Source organism: Geotrypetes seraphini, chromosome 1 (assembly GCF_902459505.1).
Source record: "Geotrypetes seraphini chromosome 1, aGeoSer1.1, whole genome shotgun sequence".
Classification (NCBI taxonomy): Eukaryota; Metazoa; Chordata; class Amphibia; order Gymnophiona; family Dermophiidae; genus Geotrypetes; species Geotrypetes seraphini.
In genome coordinates, this window is record NC_047084.1 from 384941135 (window position 1) to 384954805 (window position 13671).

Consider the following 13671-nt stretch of genomic DNA (forward strand, 5'->3'; position numbering starts at 1 on the left):
CACCCCAATACCTGTCTTGCCTTGGAGGAAGCCTTCTCCACTTGATTGGCAACTTTCATGTCTTCACTAATGATCACTCCCAGATCACGTTCCTCCGTGGTCGTAACCAAAGTCTCGCCATTTAGTACATAAGCTCTACGCGGGTTTCTCTTGCCCAAGTGCATTATCTTGCATTTTTTAGCATTGAAGCCTAGCTGCCAAGTATTTGACCATTGTTCCAGCAGCAGTAGGTCGTGTGACATAGTATCAGGTAATGAGCTTTTGCCTACTATGTTGCAAAGTTTGGCGTCGTCGGCGAATAGTGATATCCTTCCTCTAAGTCCTTGTGTCATATCTCTTATGAATAAGTTGAATAGAATTGGGCCCAGGACCGATCCCTGCGGCACTCCACTGATCACGTCCGACGCTTCAGATGGGGTACCATTCACCACCACCTTCTGACGTCTGCCGTTCAGCCAATCCCCAATCCATGTAGTTAGAATGTCTCCTAATCCTATCGATTTTAGCTTGTTTAGTAATCTTCGATGAGGGACGCTATCAAATGCTTTACTGAAGTCCAAATATACTACGTCTAGTGACTCTCCGGCGTCCAGTTGTCTAGTAACCCAGTCAAAAAAGCTAATCAGGTTAGATTGGCATGATCTACCCCTGGTGAATCCATGTTGGTGTGGATCACGTATGTTTTCTTCGTCTAGGATTGTGTCAATATGCTGTTTGATCAGCGTTTCTATGAGTTTACACACTATAGATGTGAGACTCACCGGTCTGTAGTTTGCTGTCTCTGTCCTGCAACCCTTTTTGTGGAGTGGGATTACATTGGCGGTTTTCCAGTCCAAGGGGACCACTCCTGTGCTTAGGGAAAGATTGAAAAGAACCGATAATGGTTCTGCCAGGACTTCTCTTAACTCCCTGAGCATTCTGGGGTGTAGGTTATCCGGTCCCATTGCTTTGTTTACTTTGAGTCTTGATAGTTCGTTGTAGACACTACTGGGCGTAAATTCGAAATCTTGAAACGGGTCTTTCCGGTTTTCTCCCGTCTGAAGCTGAGGACCAGCTCCCGGTGCTTCACGAGTGAATACTGAACAGAAGTATTTGTTTAGTATTTCTGCCTTCTCAGAGTCTGATTCTGCAAATTTACCGTCCGATTGCTTCAATCGTACTATGCCATCTTTGTTTCTTTTCCTGTCCCTGATATAGCTGTAGAAAGATTTATCCCCTTTCTTCATTTTTCGTGCTAGCTCTTCCTCCATTCGGAGTTTGGCCTCTCTGACTGCTGTTTTGACAGTTTTGGATCTGTCAAGATAGTCCTCTTTTGCCCCCTCCCTGCCTAAATGTTTGTTGGCGATAAATGCGTCTTTTTTCTGTTTAACTAATTCTGCGATTTCCTTACTGAACCATTGGGGTCTTTTGTTTTTTCTACTTTTACTTACTGTCCTTATGTATCGGTCTGTTGCTTCGTGTAGTATGGACTTCAGGGACAACCACATATCCTCCACGTTGTTAGTTAGTCCTTGTTTATGTAGTTCCTGATGGACGAACTCTCCCATGAGCGGTTGCTCAGGAAGCTATGGAATCATGGGGTGCACGGGGAGGTCCACCGATGGATCAAAAACTGGCTGGCAGACAGGAAGCAGAGGGTTGGTGTAAAGGGCCATTACTCGGACTGGCAAGGGGTCACGAGCGGGGTTCCTCAAGGATCGGTGCTGGGACCGCTCCTGTTTAACATATTCATTGACGACCTGGAGGCGGGAACAAAATGCGAGGTCATCAAATTCGCAGATAACACCAAACTATTCAGCAAGGTTGAAACCACGGTTGACTGCGAGAATCTCCAAAGGGATCTTACGACATTGGAAGAATGGGCGAAAAAGTGGCAAATGAGCTTCAATGTAGGAAAATGCAAGGTCATGCATATAGGGAGAAGGAACCCGATGTTCACTTACAAAATGGGGGGATCAATGCTAGGGGTCAGTAATCTGGAAAGAGACTTGGGAGTGATGGTAGACACGACATTGAAGGCGTCGGCACAATGCGCCACAGCCTCGAGGAAAGCAAACCAAATGTTAGGTATCATTAAGAAGGGTATCTCGACCAGAACGAAGGAAGTCTTCCTGCCACTGTACCGGGCTATGGTGCGCCCGCATCTGGAATACTGTGTACAGTACTGGTCACCGTACCTCAAAAAGGACATGGCAATGCTTGAGGGAGTCCAGAGAAGAGCAACTAAACTGATTAAGGGTATGGAAAACCTTACATACACTGACAGACTGAAGAAGCTGGGGCTGTTCTCCCTGGAAAAGCGGAGACTCAGAGGAGATATGATAGAGACCTTCAAGATCCTGAGGGGCATCGAAAAGGTTGACAAAGACAGATTTTTCAATTTGAAAGAAACCACAAGAACAAGGGGTCACTCCATGAAATTGAAGGGGGACAGGTTTAAAACAAACGCAAGGAAGTTCTTTTTCACACAGAGGGTGGTGGACACATGGAACACCCTTCCGGAGGCCGTGATAAGAAATAGCACAGTACAGGGTTTCAAGGATGACCTGGATAGGTTCCTGGAAGACAAAGGGATTGAGGGGTACAGATAAGAGCAGTGGAAGGTTTAGAGATAAGTGTAGAGGTAGGCATAAAATTAGTCAGGGACCGCTGACCAGGCAATATGCCTGATGGGCCGCCGCGTGAGCGGACCGCTGGGCTGGATGGACCTCTGGTCTGCCCCGGCGGAGGCGACTACTTATGTACTTATGTACCTATTACTGAATCATATATGAGTGAGTGCATTCTTGTCATTCTGCATACTTGTATAAGAGTGGAAATTTTATGAGCAGCATTGTATGTGCATATACAGTATTTCCCCATATATAGGCTGCCCCTCTACATAAGCTGCACCCATGTATAGGCCACAGAAAAGGGCGGCCTATGTTTAAAAAACAGAAGATAAGCCGCCCCATGGTATTAGCCGTGGCTTATCTTCCGGTACCTCCCCTGCCTTTTCCATTCATCCCCCCACCCCCACCCTGGTACCTTTTTCGTAAGTCCCCTCACTGGCGTGTGGCTCGGGCCTCCAACGGTGCAGGGCAGCCATGATCTCTTCAGCATCCGGCCTGCCCCCACACTGCCTGATGAATAGCAGATGTAAGCTCTCACGGGACTTGCGAGAACTGACCTCAGCCACTCAGCAAGCGGTGTGGGGGCAGGCTGGATGCCAAAGAGATCACGGCTGCCCTGCACCGCTGGAGACCTGAGCTGCGTGCCAGCGAGGGGGCTTTTGAAAAAGGTACCGGGGGGAGATTAAAATTTTTTAATATAGGCCACCCCATTTAACTAGGCCACGCCCCATACACAGTTTGTAAAACCCATGTATGGTCTGCGGTCTATATATATATATATATGGGGAAATACAGTATATGTGAAAAATCTTCTCCCAAAGTACCTTCTACTTCTCTGCTTTGTTTATTTACAGTTGGCAGCATGCTTGATAAAGATGTTTATTAATACAGTGATCAATATTCTCCTCTGAAAAAGAAAAAAAAATATGCATGATTCTTTCTCCTTTTTGTTCAGTGCTACTTGCTACGGTGTTTCGATATACTTCACTGGAACAGAGAACAGTCCTGGCGTGCTCCAGTAGTCGACAGCACGAATTCTATAGAAGCCAGACACGGAAGAACTTTCTATAAAGAAACAAAGAAAATTGCAAAATTCAATCATTTAATGGTTTTTTTCAGTTCCTCCCTATTAAAATGACATCACTTGTTGAGCCTTTTTTTACGCTTTTATGTTTAATCTTGATAAGAGTGTATAGATAATACAATGACAGGAAGGAACATAAGAACATAAGATTTGCCGCTGCTGGGTCAGATCAATGGTCCATCGTGTCCAGCAATCCGCTCACGCGGTGGCCCTTAGGTCAAAGACCTGTGCCCTATTTGAGTCTAGCCTTACCTGCGTACGTGCTGGTTCAGCAGGAACTTGTCTAACCTTGTCTTGAATCCCTGGAGGGTGCTTTCCCCTATAACAGCCTCCGGAAGAGCGTTCTAGATTTCTACCACTCTCTGGGTGAAGAAGAACTTCTCTAACTATGTTCTCCATTTAGGTGACCTGAAACCACATGGTAGGAGCCTCTTCTATTACGGAACCTGGGAGCCTAGGTTCCATAATAGAACACTAGTATAACCTAGAATCAGCATTTATTTTTACTGTGTTTATTTATTTATGGCACTTGATATACTACACATTAGCCTCAGCCTAGGCAACACAGTGGTTAATAATAATAATTAAAAAAAGAATTCAGAGAGAAAGAGGTACTAGAAAGAGTAAAGACAAGAATAGACCTAGGTGATGGAGGAGGGGAAAGGCTCTAAGAAAAGGTAGGTCTTCACAGTGACATAGTAAGGGGGGGCGGACCACCCCAGGTGCCACCTCCTCCTCTCCGCCCCTCCCCCCGCTCCTACTCAGCCATGTGCACCTTCAATTCCCCCCACCATACCTCTAGCTCTAACGTGCTCCTTGTGCTAGCCTTCGGTGCTCCCCTCTGATGTCACTTCCAGGTCCCACGACTAGGAAGTGACATCAGAAGGAGAGTTGACGCGGGCGGCAAGTTAGAGATACAGCTCGTGCTGAGGAAGCGAAACAGGAACAGGGGAAGGGAAAGGGATTGCATGTAGCAGGAGAGTGGGAAAGGAGTGGAGTGAGGTGGGGGACAGAGAAGAGGACGAGAGGGAGCGCCACCACAACGGGTGCCTCCCACCCTAGCTAAGCCACTGGATCTTCAGTAGTTTCTTCAAAGAGGTGATGGTTGGCTGGTTTCTGATGGAGAGAAGCAAGTCATTCCATCTAGCAACTAGGTGCTCTCTTAGAGCAACTATAGAACTGGTGGAAGTGCAAGCAACTAAATATGGCAGGAACAGTGTAACGGAGTATTCTACCTTTGCCCCTGTGTTCACCTCCTTGCAAATGTACTATCCAAGTTAAGCAAAAATTAGGACACCCCATGAAATATTCAGTTCTTTCTTAAGAAATGTTCATTGCTTTTGTGGATATCTTTTGTTTCATCAGTAAATCAAGGAAATTTTTTGTTGTTTACCTGCAATTACATCACTTTCTTTTCCAGAGAGAAATAAAAAAAGATTCAACATTGAGTGGATTTCTGCAGACACTCTGAGAGAAAAAAACTGAATGAAGTATATCTTGTGTTATATAGGGGTCCTTTTACTAACGCGCACTAGCCGTTTTAACACACACAATATTAGCGCGCACTAAACGTTAATGCATCCATTCTAGTCTATGGATGCGTTAGCGTTTAGCGTGCACTAAAACGGCTAGCACGCCTTATTAAAAGGACCCCATAGTCATGATTTCAGAAAGAGTACTGTGAGAAAATGAACAGAAATGAAAGAGGCAGAGGTACAAAAAGTTCTATTGGCTCATCAATTGTCCTGGAAATTCAGGGCTCCTTTGACAGAGTTGTGCTACCGATTGGCAGCATGCTGAATGTGAAGAAGCCCATTCTATTCCCATGGGCTCTCTTGCATTCAGTACGCCGCTAATTTGCAGTCAGCGTTGTAAAAGGAGCCCACAGAATGCTAAATTGGGGGGAGGGGGCTAAGTTAAGGAATTATCAATTATTTGCATGTACATGTGCATTTTTTTTTTTTTAAAGCTCCACTTTCTTACCATCCTTAGAGTATACAATAGTGAGGTGAATTAGAGAATATCATTGGGGGGGGGAGGGAGGGTTTTGGGTGGGGAGGTGGAGGGTATTTATGCTTCTTATTTTATATTATTTGATGCATTGTTGTTGTATTATACATAATGTGATACTCTTATGTTGTCTTTGATATTGTATGCATCAATAAAAATTGTTTGAATCTAATACATAACAAATGAAAACATAATTTTTTTTTTTACCTGGACTATACACAAATAATGTAAATATAGTATTCTTGGCATTTATCCGTCGATAAATGTTTCCATCTTCTGAAAATTCAACTTCAAAAGTTTTCAAACATCTGCAAATGATATTGCCAGGAAAAAAATTTGTTAGCTTTTGTCATGTTTGCCAGGTTTTTTGGAGATAAGAAAATATGCATGGAGTCATAAGAGAAATATTATAGCAACATGGATAATTCCATCATCCTCATGGCTGTTATTACAATTATGTTAAATAGGAAAGTTAGGTCTCTTTTACTAAGATGCGCAGCCATGTGCTGTGCGGTAAATATTCCGACGCCCATTCAATTCCTATGAGTTGAGAAGCATTTATCCTACCAGCCCACGCTATCAGGCTTAGTAGAAGGGGGGATTAATATGCCCACAGCTTTAAATATAATGTTTTTTTCAAAAGTTAGGCTGGCCTGTCTCCTTTCTAATTCCTAACACTCTGAAAACATTTTTTAAGAATCATTCATTTTCAGTTTTTTAAAAACAGCTCTGTGCTCATATTGCTCACAAGCAATGAGGAATTTATATATTTGAAACAATATAATTATTTACTTGAAAGGCGCCTTTAGGGGCACTTTTACTAGCATTCAGTAAGTTTTGGCAACAGACAATGAGATAACACTAGTAGATATACACTGTAAGTGCAGAAGTTTAACAAACAGTATAGACAGCTTTAATTTTTTCATTTACTGGCATGCACTGGACTGGGCAGAACTGAAACACCGATGAACAAACAGAGCTGGATGGAGAACATTCACTGAAATTCTGCACAAGAAAACATTGGCCTAGTAGATAAGACCTAAGGCCTAATTTTCTTTGATCTCTCCAATTATTTTTCTGTGCCTGTCTTTGCTGTAATTTGTGTATGCCTTTTTTAATTATTAGAACTAGGAACAACTACCTCATAGGTTTTCTTAACCTAAGCCATTCTCTTTAACTGGGACCTATCTTTCCTTCACTATCTGGTATATGAGTGATAGCTGGGAATAGTTATTATATGCCCAAGTTCCCCTAGTTAGATGATCTTTTTGGACATATTTCTTCCCTCTAGGTAAGGCCTAGCATTTAATTGAGCACATGTCCTGGGCATGAGTCCTAGTTTGTTAGGATGATGGACATCTTGGAGTTACTCTGCCCCATCCTGAACATCTGGATTTACCTTATGTATGGTCCAGTCCAATTAGTGGCACCCATGAAATTATCCATGACATTATTTTGGGGCTTGGGAACTGCTATACAACAAGCCAAAAAAGAATACTATTCAAACTATGTAACTACAGCCTACAACTCTTCAGCACTTTTCAGTATAGTTCGATCACTATCTCCATATTCTAATAAGAAACCTCCTCCTCTAACCAAACAACCACCTGCTTCTGAACTTGCATATTTTTTTCGACAAGAAAATTAAGGAAATTAGATCAAACCTAGGACAATCCATACCTACACTACCCTAAGATTCCATTGACCAGACAAATCGTCTATCTTTCAGTACTTTTTCTAACTTCAGACTCCCATCTCTAACAAACCTCTTCAAAGTTTTCCAATCAATAAATGCTCCCAACAACCCAACAGAAAGCATTCCTCCTTCTATTCTTAAGAAATTCTTTCCTCTCTTTGGTCCATTCCTATTGGAAATGGTAACTAAAAGTCTCACTGTTAATCTTGTCCCTAAAGCCTGGAAATCAGCTCTGGTCTTCCCAAAATTAAAAAGCCAAAACCTAGACGCAACACTACCAGCAAACTTCCGTCCCATTGCTAACCTCCCTCTCATTTCTAAACTAACGTAGAAAATAGTATATAACCAGCTCGCTGAGTTTATCGACAAAACCAATGCGCTACACCTGCATCAAACTGGCTTCCGCTCTAATTATTCTACCGAATTATCTTTACTAGGTCTTATCACCACTATACACTACTTTCTTGACCACTGAAAATCTGTCCTTCTTATCTCCCTCAACTTGTCTGCAGAATTCGATACTGTCGATCACTCTCTTCTTATTGACCGTCTTAGGAACTGTGGCATCACAGGCTCAGCCCTTTCATGGTTTACCTCTTACTTTAATGAACGTAACTTCAAAGTTCAATCAAAAGAGCAAACCTCACCACCTATAGTTCAAACTTATGGTGTCCCACAAGGTTCTATTCTTTCTCCCTTATTATTTAATATCTTTATTGCCCCTCTCCTTACTTTAACTCAGTCTATCGGTTTCACGATTTTCGCATATGCAGACGACATTCAATTACTTCACCCTGTTGATCCTTCAAACATATCCGAAATACAAGAAATTAACACTAAACTGGACAAAATCAGTGACTGGCTTCACGCAAACAAACTCTCCCTCAACATCAATAAATCCATTGGTTTACTTTTTCCAACCAAGAACAATGAAATAATAAAAGAAAAGATCCTCATTAAATCTTATCCTGTAAAAATGTAAACAAAAATAAAACTACTTGATCAGATTAGTTCTGTGGTAAAAATCTGCTTTTATAAACTTCGGCTTCTTCGATCTTTAACTTCTATCCTCGAAACCAAAGCCATTACAACCCTTGTTCATTCATTAGTTATCTCTCATCTTGATTACTGCAACTCTCTTTATAACGGAATCCCCCCAAAAGAATTACGACGTCTTACAGCTCATCCAAAACACAGCAATAAAACTCATACATAAGTTAGGGAAATATGATCATGTAACCCCCCTTCTGAAAGAAGCCCACTGGTTACCTATCACACACCGTATTACCTATAAAACATTTATGCTAGTCTTTAAAATCAAACTCTCGCGTTTTCCACCATTCCTGGACAAACTCCCCATCCCTTTCTGTCCATCTCGGGACTCCAGCAGATCAGAACCCTATTATCCGTTCCCTCTATTAAAGAATTTTATTTCACCAGGAAAATCAACTTCTCCGTAGTTGCCCCAACTTTATGGAATGCTTTGCCGCCCCAACTCCACCATGAAAATCTCCTTGATAAATTCAAGACTAAACTAAAAATGTTCTTATTTCTAGATGCTTTTCACAGCTCCTAAATTTCCCATCATTATGTCCACCAATCGCTTTTAAGAAGCGACCCAATTCCTAATGTTTTATCTCTTTTCCTTCTCTTTTCAACCAAAAAAAATTTTTTTTTCTCTCCACTCCTAACAATGTAACTAAACCCCTCTTTTCTCCTTCAACCCCCACTTTCATGTTTGTATTTGTAAAGTCTTTAATGTGCACTTTCCCCCCTTTTATAAGTATTATTTTAATTCTTTATTTTAACATAGCATTGTAAACCAGCTAGATACTTGTTGATGGTCGGTATATTAAAAATAATAAAACTTGAAACACAAACACCTGTATGTGATCCCATTATAACAAGAAAATATTATCTTTTAGATCATTAGTGATTTATACACTTAAAAGAACTGAGAATTTTATTTGCTTGACCCTGAAGGTCAGGAAGGGCTGATTGACATTTTCCATTTTAGTCTATTGAAACAAAAAGATAAAAAAGGTGTATTATTTCTCATGTTTTTAAGGATTTCTATCAGTGTCCGCAGGACCCTCTGCTGGCCTGACTAAACTCATTTTCTGTGGGTGTTTGGTGAGATGTCTTCTCTCTTTTCTTTCTATGTGTGTTTGTTCCTGTGTGTGTTCTCAAACTCCCCAGATAATGTCATTGATATTTCTTGGTCATTCATGTAATTCCATTTTTTCAGTTCATGGCCCTGAGCTATGGAATCTGTTACCTAGTGATCTGAGACTCCAGAACTCAGTCCATATTTTCAAGAAAGATTTGAAGACTTTTCTATTCAGCGATGCGTTCTCTTAGGCAATCAAACCTTTCAAACAACGCAATACTGTCATCGCCCCATATGTGTTTCCCTCCCCCTTTCTTTTCTATCATAAATAGTTCTTCCCTTGTCCCTCTTGTATTGTTTTACATTACTGCTATTTTTTTTTTTTTAAAGAATTTTTGTTGAAAATGCAGCCAATACCATAGCATCTGCACATGCGACACGGTGACATCACAAGCATGCGCACGACATCATCATGTGACATCTGCGCATGCATGGATGCATTTCAGACCCGACCCGAAGAGACGAGGTTTGCATGAGGCTGGGATTGGGAGGTGGAATGGGGCGGGGCTGGGGGTGGAACGGGACAGGGCCAAGTGTCCTCCTTTACCAGATGCAAAATCCCTACCTGTGTATGTCTTTGGAGTTGAGACACTAAAGCAGATCTTTTCTTCCTATCCTTGCTTATTTCTACTTTGTATATTGATATAAGAATATTTTCTCTTTTTCTAGTCTGTTCTAACTGTTTTTATTATTCTTTACTAGTTTTTTAGCCCGTTACATTAACGGGTGCTAGAATAGATGTGTAGACTTAGGCATTTCTTTCTTTTTCTCTTTCTTTCTTTCTGTATGTCTGTCTTTCTCCCTGCCCCCTGCCTGTCTGTCTTTCTTTCTGTCTCTCTCCCTGGCCCCCTGTCTGTCTGTCTTTCTTCCTGTCTCTCTCCCTGGCCCCCTGTCTGTCTTTCTTTCTTTCTGTCTCTCTCCCCTGTCTAGCAGCACCCCTTCTTCCTTCCTTTTACCTCCCCCCTGTCCAGCAGCACCTCTTTCCTGCTCCCCCTGTCCAGTAGTACCCCTTCTCCCTTCCCTGCTCCCTGTCCAGCCTCTGCAAGGCCGGGCAGCCTCGGGGCTTTTGCTAGGCCGGCCCGCCTCACATTATCGAAGTGGGCCAGCCTAGCAAATGCCCCGTGGCTACTTGATGAAGCCACGGCTGCTATCACTGCTGGTCTGGGGGTGAGAAAAGGAAGCGTCCTGGCAGTGGCAGCGTAGTCAGAAGGCAGAAAGTCAGCCAGCGTCGGAGATTGGGGCATGAATGTTGCTGGGGGAACTGCCGCATGCATCGCAAACTGCCGCATGCTCCTACTGCGCATGTGGCATTATGGAAACACGGATCACAAAGCATGGACGCATAGAGACTGAAGTGCGCATGGGTTTTATTATAGCAGATAAGCCTTATAATTTCCCTTTTGTTGTGTGTGTAATAGCCTTGCTTGCTTGCAGTTTTCCACCTAGGTAAAGACACTTGTTTTTTCAGCAACATTCCTGAGATGTATCAGATTACTCTCTCTTTCTCATTCCCTTTTGCTAATGTGTGGTACAGCATGCTGTGGATCAAGGACAGTCATCAAAGTTTGTTTTAGAGAACTTATGCAAGTAACTTTCACTCATTTTCTATAACTGGTAATTATAGGAGTGGATATTGGGATTATAAGATCTTTCTTGCTTGTGTATTTCCATATGATATTATCATTGTATCTGTTTTCAGAGAGGAGATGTTGGGGTTATTGTCTGAGCCCAGATGTGGGTCAGACATGTGTGAGACATGCGTTAGGTGTGTCTGACGTGTGTGAATGATATCTTGAGCACCATGAGAGATGTAATGGTTGTTAGAGCTTAGGGGCCCTGGGTGTGGCCCTTACAACATGGGTTTAAAATTATATCTCAACCTAGAAGCAGGGGTAAAGGGGGAGGATTAGCTATTATCTTAAAAGAGTCCTTCGAGTCCACAATCCTAGCTTCAAATTCCTCAGTGGACCTTGAAATTCTTTCCTGTAAACTCTGGACAGATCAGTTAGAAGATGCTCTAATAATCACCCTATTTATATTCCTCCCAAGAAATGGCCCACAGCCAAGGACATTTTCTATGAATTCCTCCTTTCAAACTCAATATCAGGCCCCTATAACCTTCTGACAGGTGATCTTAATATTCACCTAGAACAGGTAGAGCAAGGTGACTCTAAAGATTTACTATCTTTTATTTCTTTTTTAGACTTCTTTGTACCAGCCCCTGAAAAGACCCATCAAAAAGGCCATCAGCTAGATTTAGTTTCTTTTTCCTCCAAAGAACAAGTCAATCCCAAGATTTACTGGAAGCAAGCCACTTGGACTGACTCTCTATGGTCAGACCACCGTTTATGTAATTTCCAGTTTAGTTGGCAAGTAAGACGCTCCCCAACCAAAAGGCAAAAAGAAATAAGAAAATGGTAGCTAGCAGAGGTTTGGTGAACCCAGTGGAATTCTGGTCACACTATGAAATAACTTCTAGGTCAGACTCGGTCTCTTTTTCAGCGGACTCTTGGACTAACATGAGTACGCAGATATTAAATAAAATGACCCCCACTAAATTAAGGAAAACGAGAAATAGGAATCTGGAAGGCTGGTAAGACGCCGAGTTAGGAAATGTGAAATGAGAGTTACGGAAACTTGAAAGACAATGGTTGAAATCAGGGGACAGTGAAAGGAGATCGAATTGGAGACTAAAATTAAAAGAATACAAAAAACTAATAATAAAGAAACGCACCAACTTTTACGCCCCAAAAATCAGCTCGCCGAACACTAATAGTAGAAACCTCTTTGAATTAGTTAACAATCTTTATGATATAAAGGCCTTTTCCTGTTCCACCCTAGATTCCCCACCATCTGCAGATGCTCTGGCTGAATTTTTAACAACAAAATCAATAATTTGAGATCCAAACTAACAGGTTCCAAAACCAACCATCTAAACTACCCAGTTGCCCAATACAAAGATGAACCTAGGGTAGATATGTCCTGGAATAATTTTACCACTCCATCCTGGCAACAATTCTGCAAATTTTATATAAAACTAGTATTTTAGCCCGTTACATTAACGGGTGCTAGAATATATGTCTGTCTGTCTTTATTTCTGTCTCTCTCTCCCTCCCGCTGTCTTTATTTCTGTCTGTCTCTGTCCCTGGCCCCCTTTGTCTGTCTGTCTTTCTGTGTATCTCCCTGCCCCTGTGTATTTCTTCTTTCTTTCTGTCTCCCTTCCTCCCGCTGTCTGTCTGTCTGTCTTTCTATCTATCTGTCTCTCTCCCTGCCTCCTTTGCAGCAGCATTTCTCTCCCACCACTTCCCTGTGCAGAGTCAAAGCAGCATTCCCTCCCCCTCCATTTCCCTCCCCCCACACCACTTCCCTGTGCAGCAGCAGTAACGTTTCCTCTACCCCCTTTTCCTTTCCCATGGTCTGTCCGGCTCCCTTAGTCTCTTACTGCCCCCCCTTCCCTTCCCTTCCCGCGGTCCCGACTACGAACCTGGCGATTCCAGCAGCGTGTGCAGCAGTCTTCACATGCTGCTCGTCCTCCTCCAGCCATCTACACTGGCTCCGTGCTCGCCCGTCGCGGCCTGCAGTCGCCAGCAGTGCCACAGCCTGCAGCCACCGACAGCCACTGCGGCCTACAGCTTCCACGGCCTGCAGCTGCCGACAGCCGCCGCGGCCTACAGCCACCGCAGCCTACAGCTGCCGCGGCCTGCAGCCGCCGACAGCCGCCACGGCCGACATCTGCCTCGGGGGGAAAGAGAAAGAGAGAGAAATTCACGTGCATGCGCACTCCTACCTGCGGTGCCCTACAGCGCACAGAAAACGGGAGCACGCAGGTGGGAATGCACATGCGCAGCTTAGGGTTTTATTATATTAGATACACCGATTCCTATTGCAGATTAGACTGCTGCCCTCCAATTATAATGAAAGTCGCTCCAGTTACATTTAAAGCCAAACTATACAATTGGCATTCCTCTCTATTACTAACCGATACTTTTCCTGAAGACCTAGGCCATATTCTAATTACACCGATTGTAAAAAATCCTAAGGAATCCATCAAGCTGACATCAAATTACAGACCCATTGTGAGCACTCCCTTATTCGTTAA

At 42.9% G+C, this 13671-nt stretch overlaps 1 protein-coding gene across 2 annotated transcripts in view; it reads right to left on the bottom strand.

Moving 5' to 3' along the window:
- Positions 1-3254: 3254 nt before the first annotated feature.
- Positions 3255-13671, bottom strand: part of IDUA (alpha-L-iduronidase) — a 353735-nt gene continuing 343318 nt past the window's right edge. For both annotated transcript variants that reach the window (XM_033916637.1, XM_033916628.1), the window contains exons 13-14: positions 5914-6014; positions 3255-3677 (exon numbers count right to left, since the gene is read on the bottom strand). In XM_033916637.1, the coding sequence (XP_033772528.1) occupies positions 3577-3677; positions 5914-6014 (202 nt within the window). In that variant the 3' untranslated portion in view covers positions 3255-3576. The remainder of the gene's footprint in view (positions 3678-5913; positions 6015-13671) is intronic.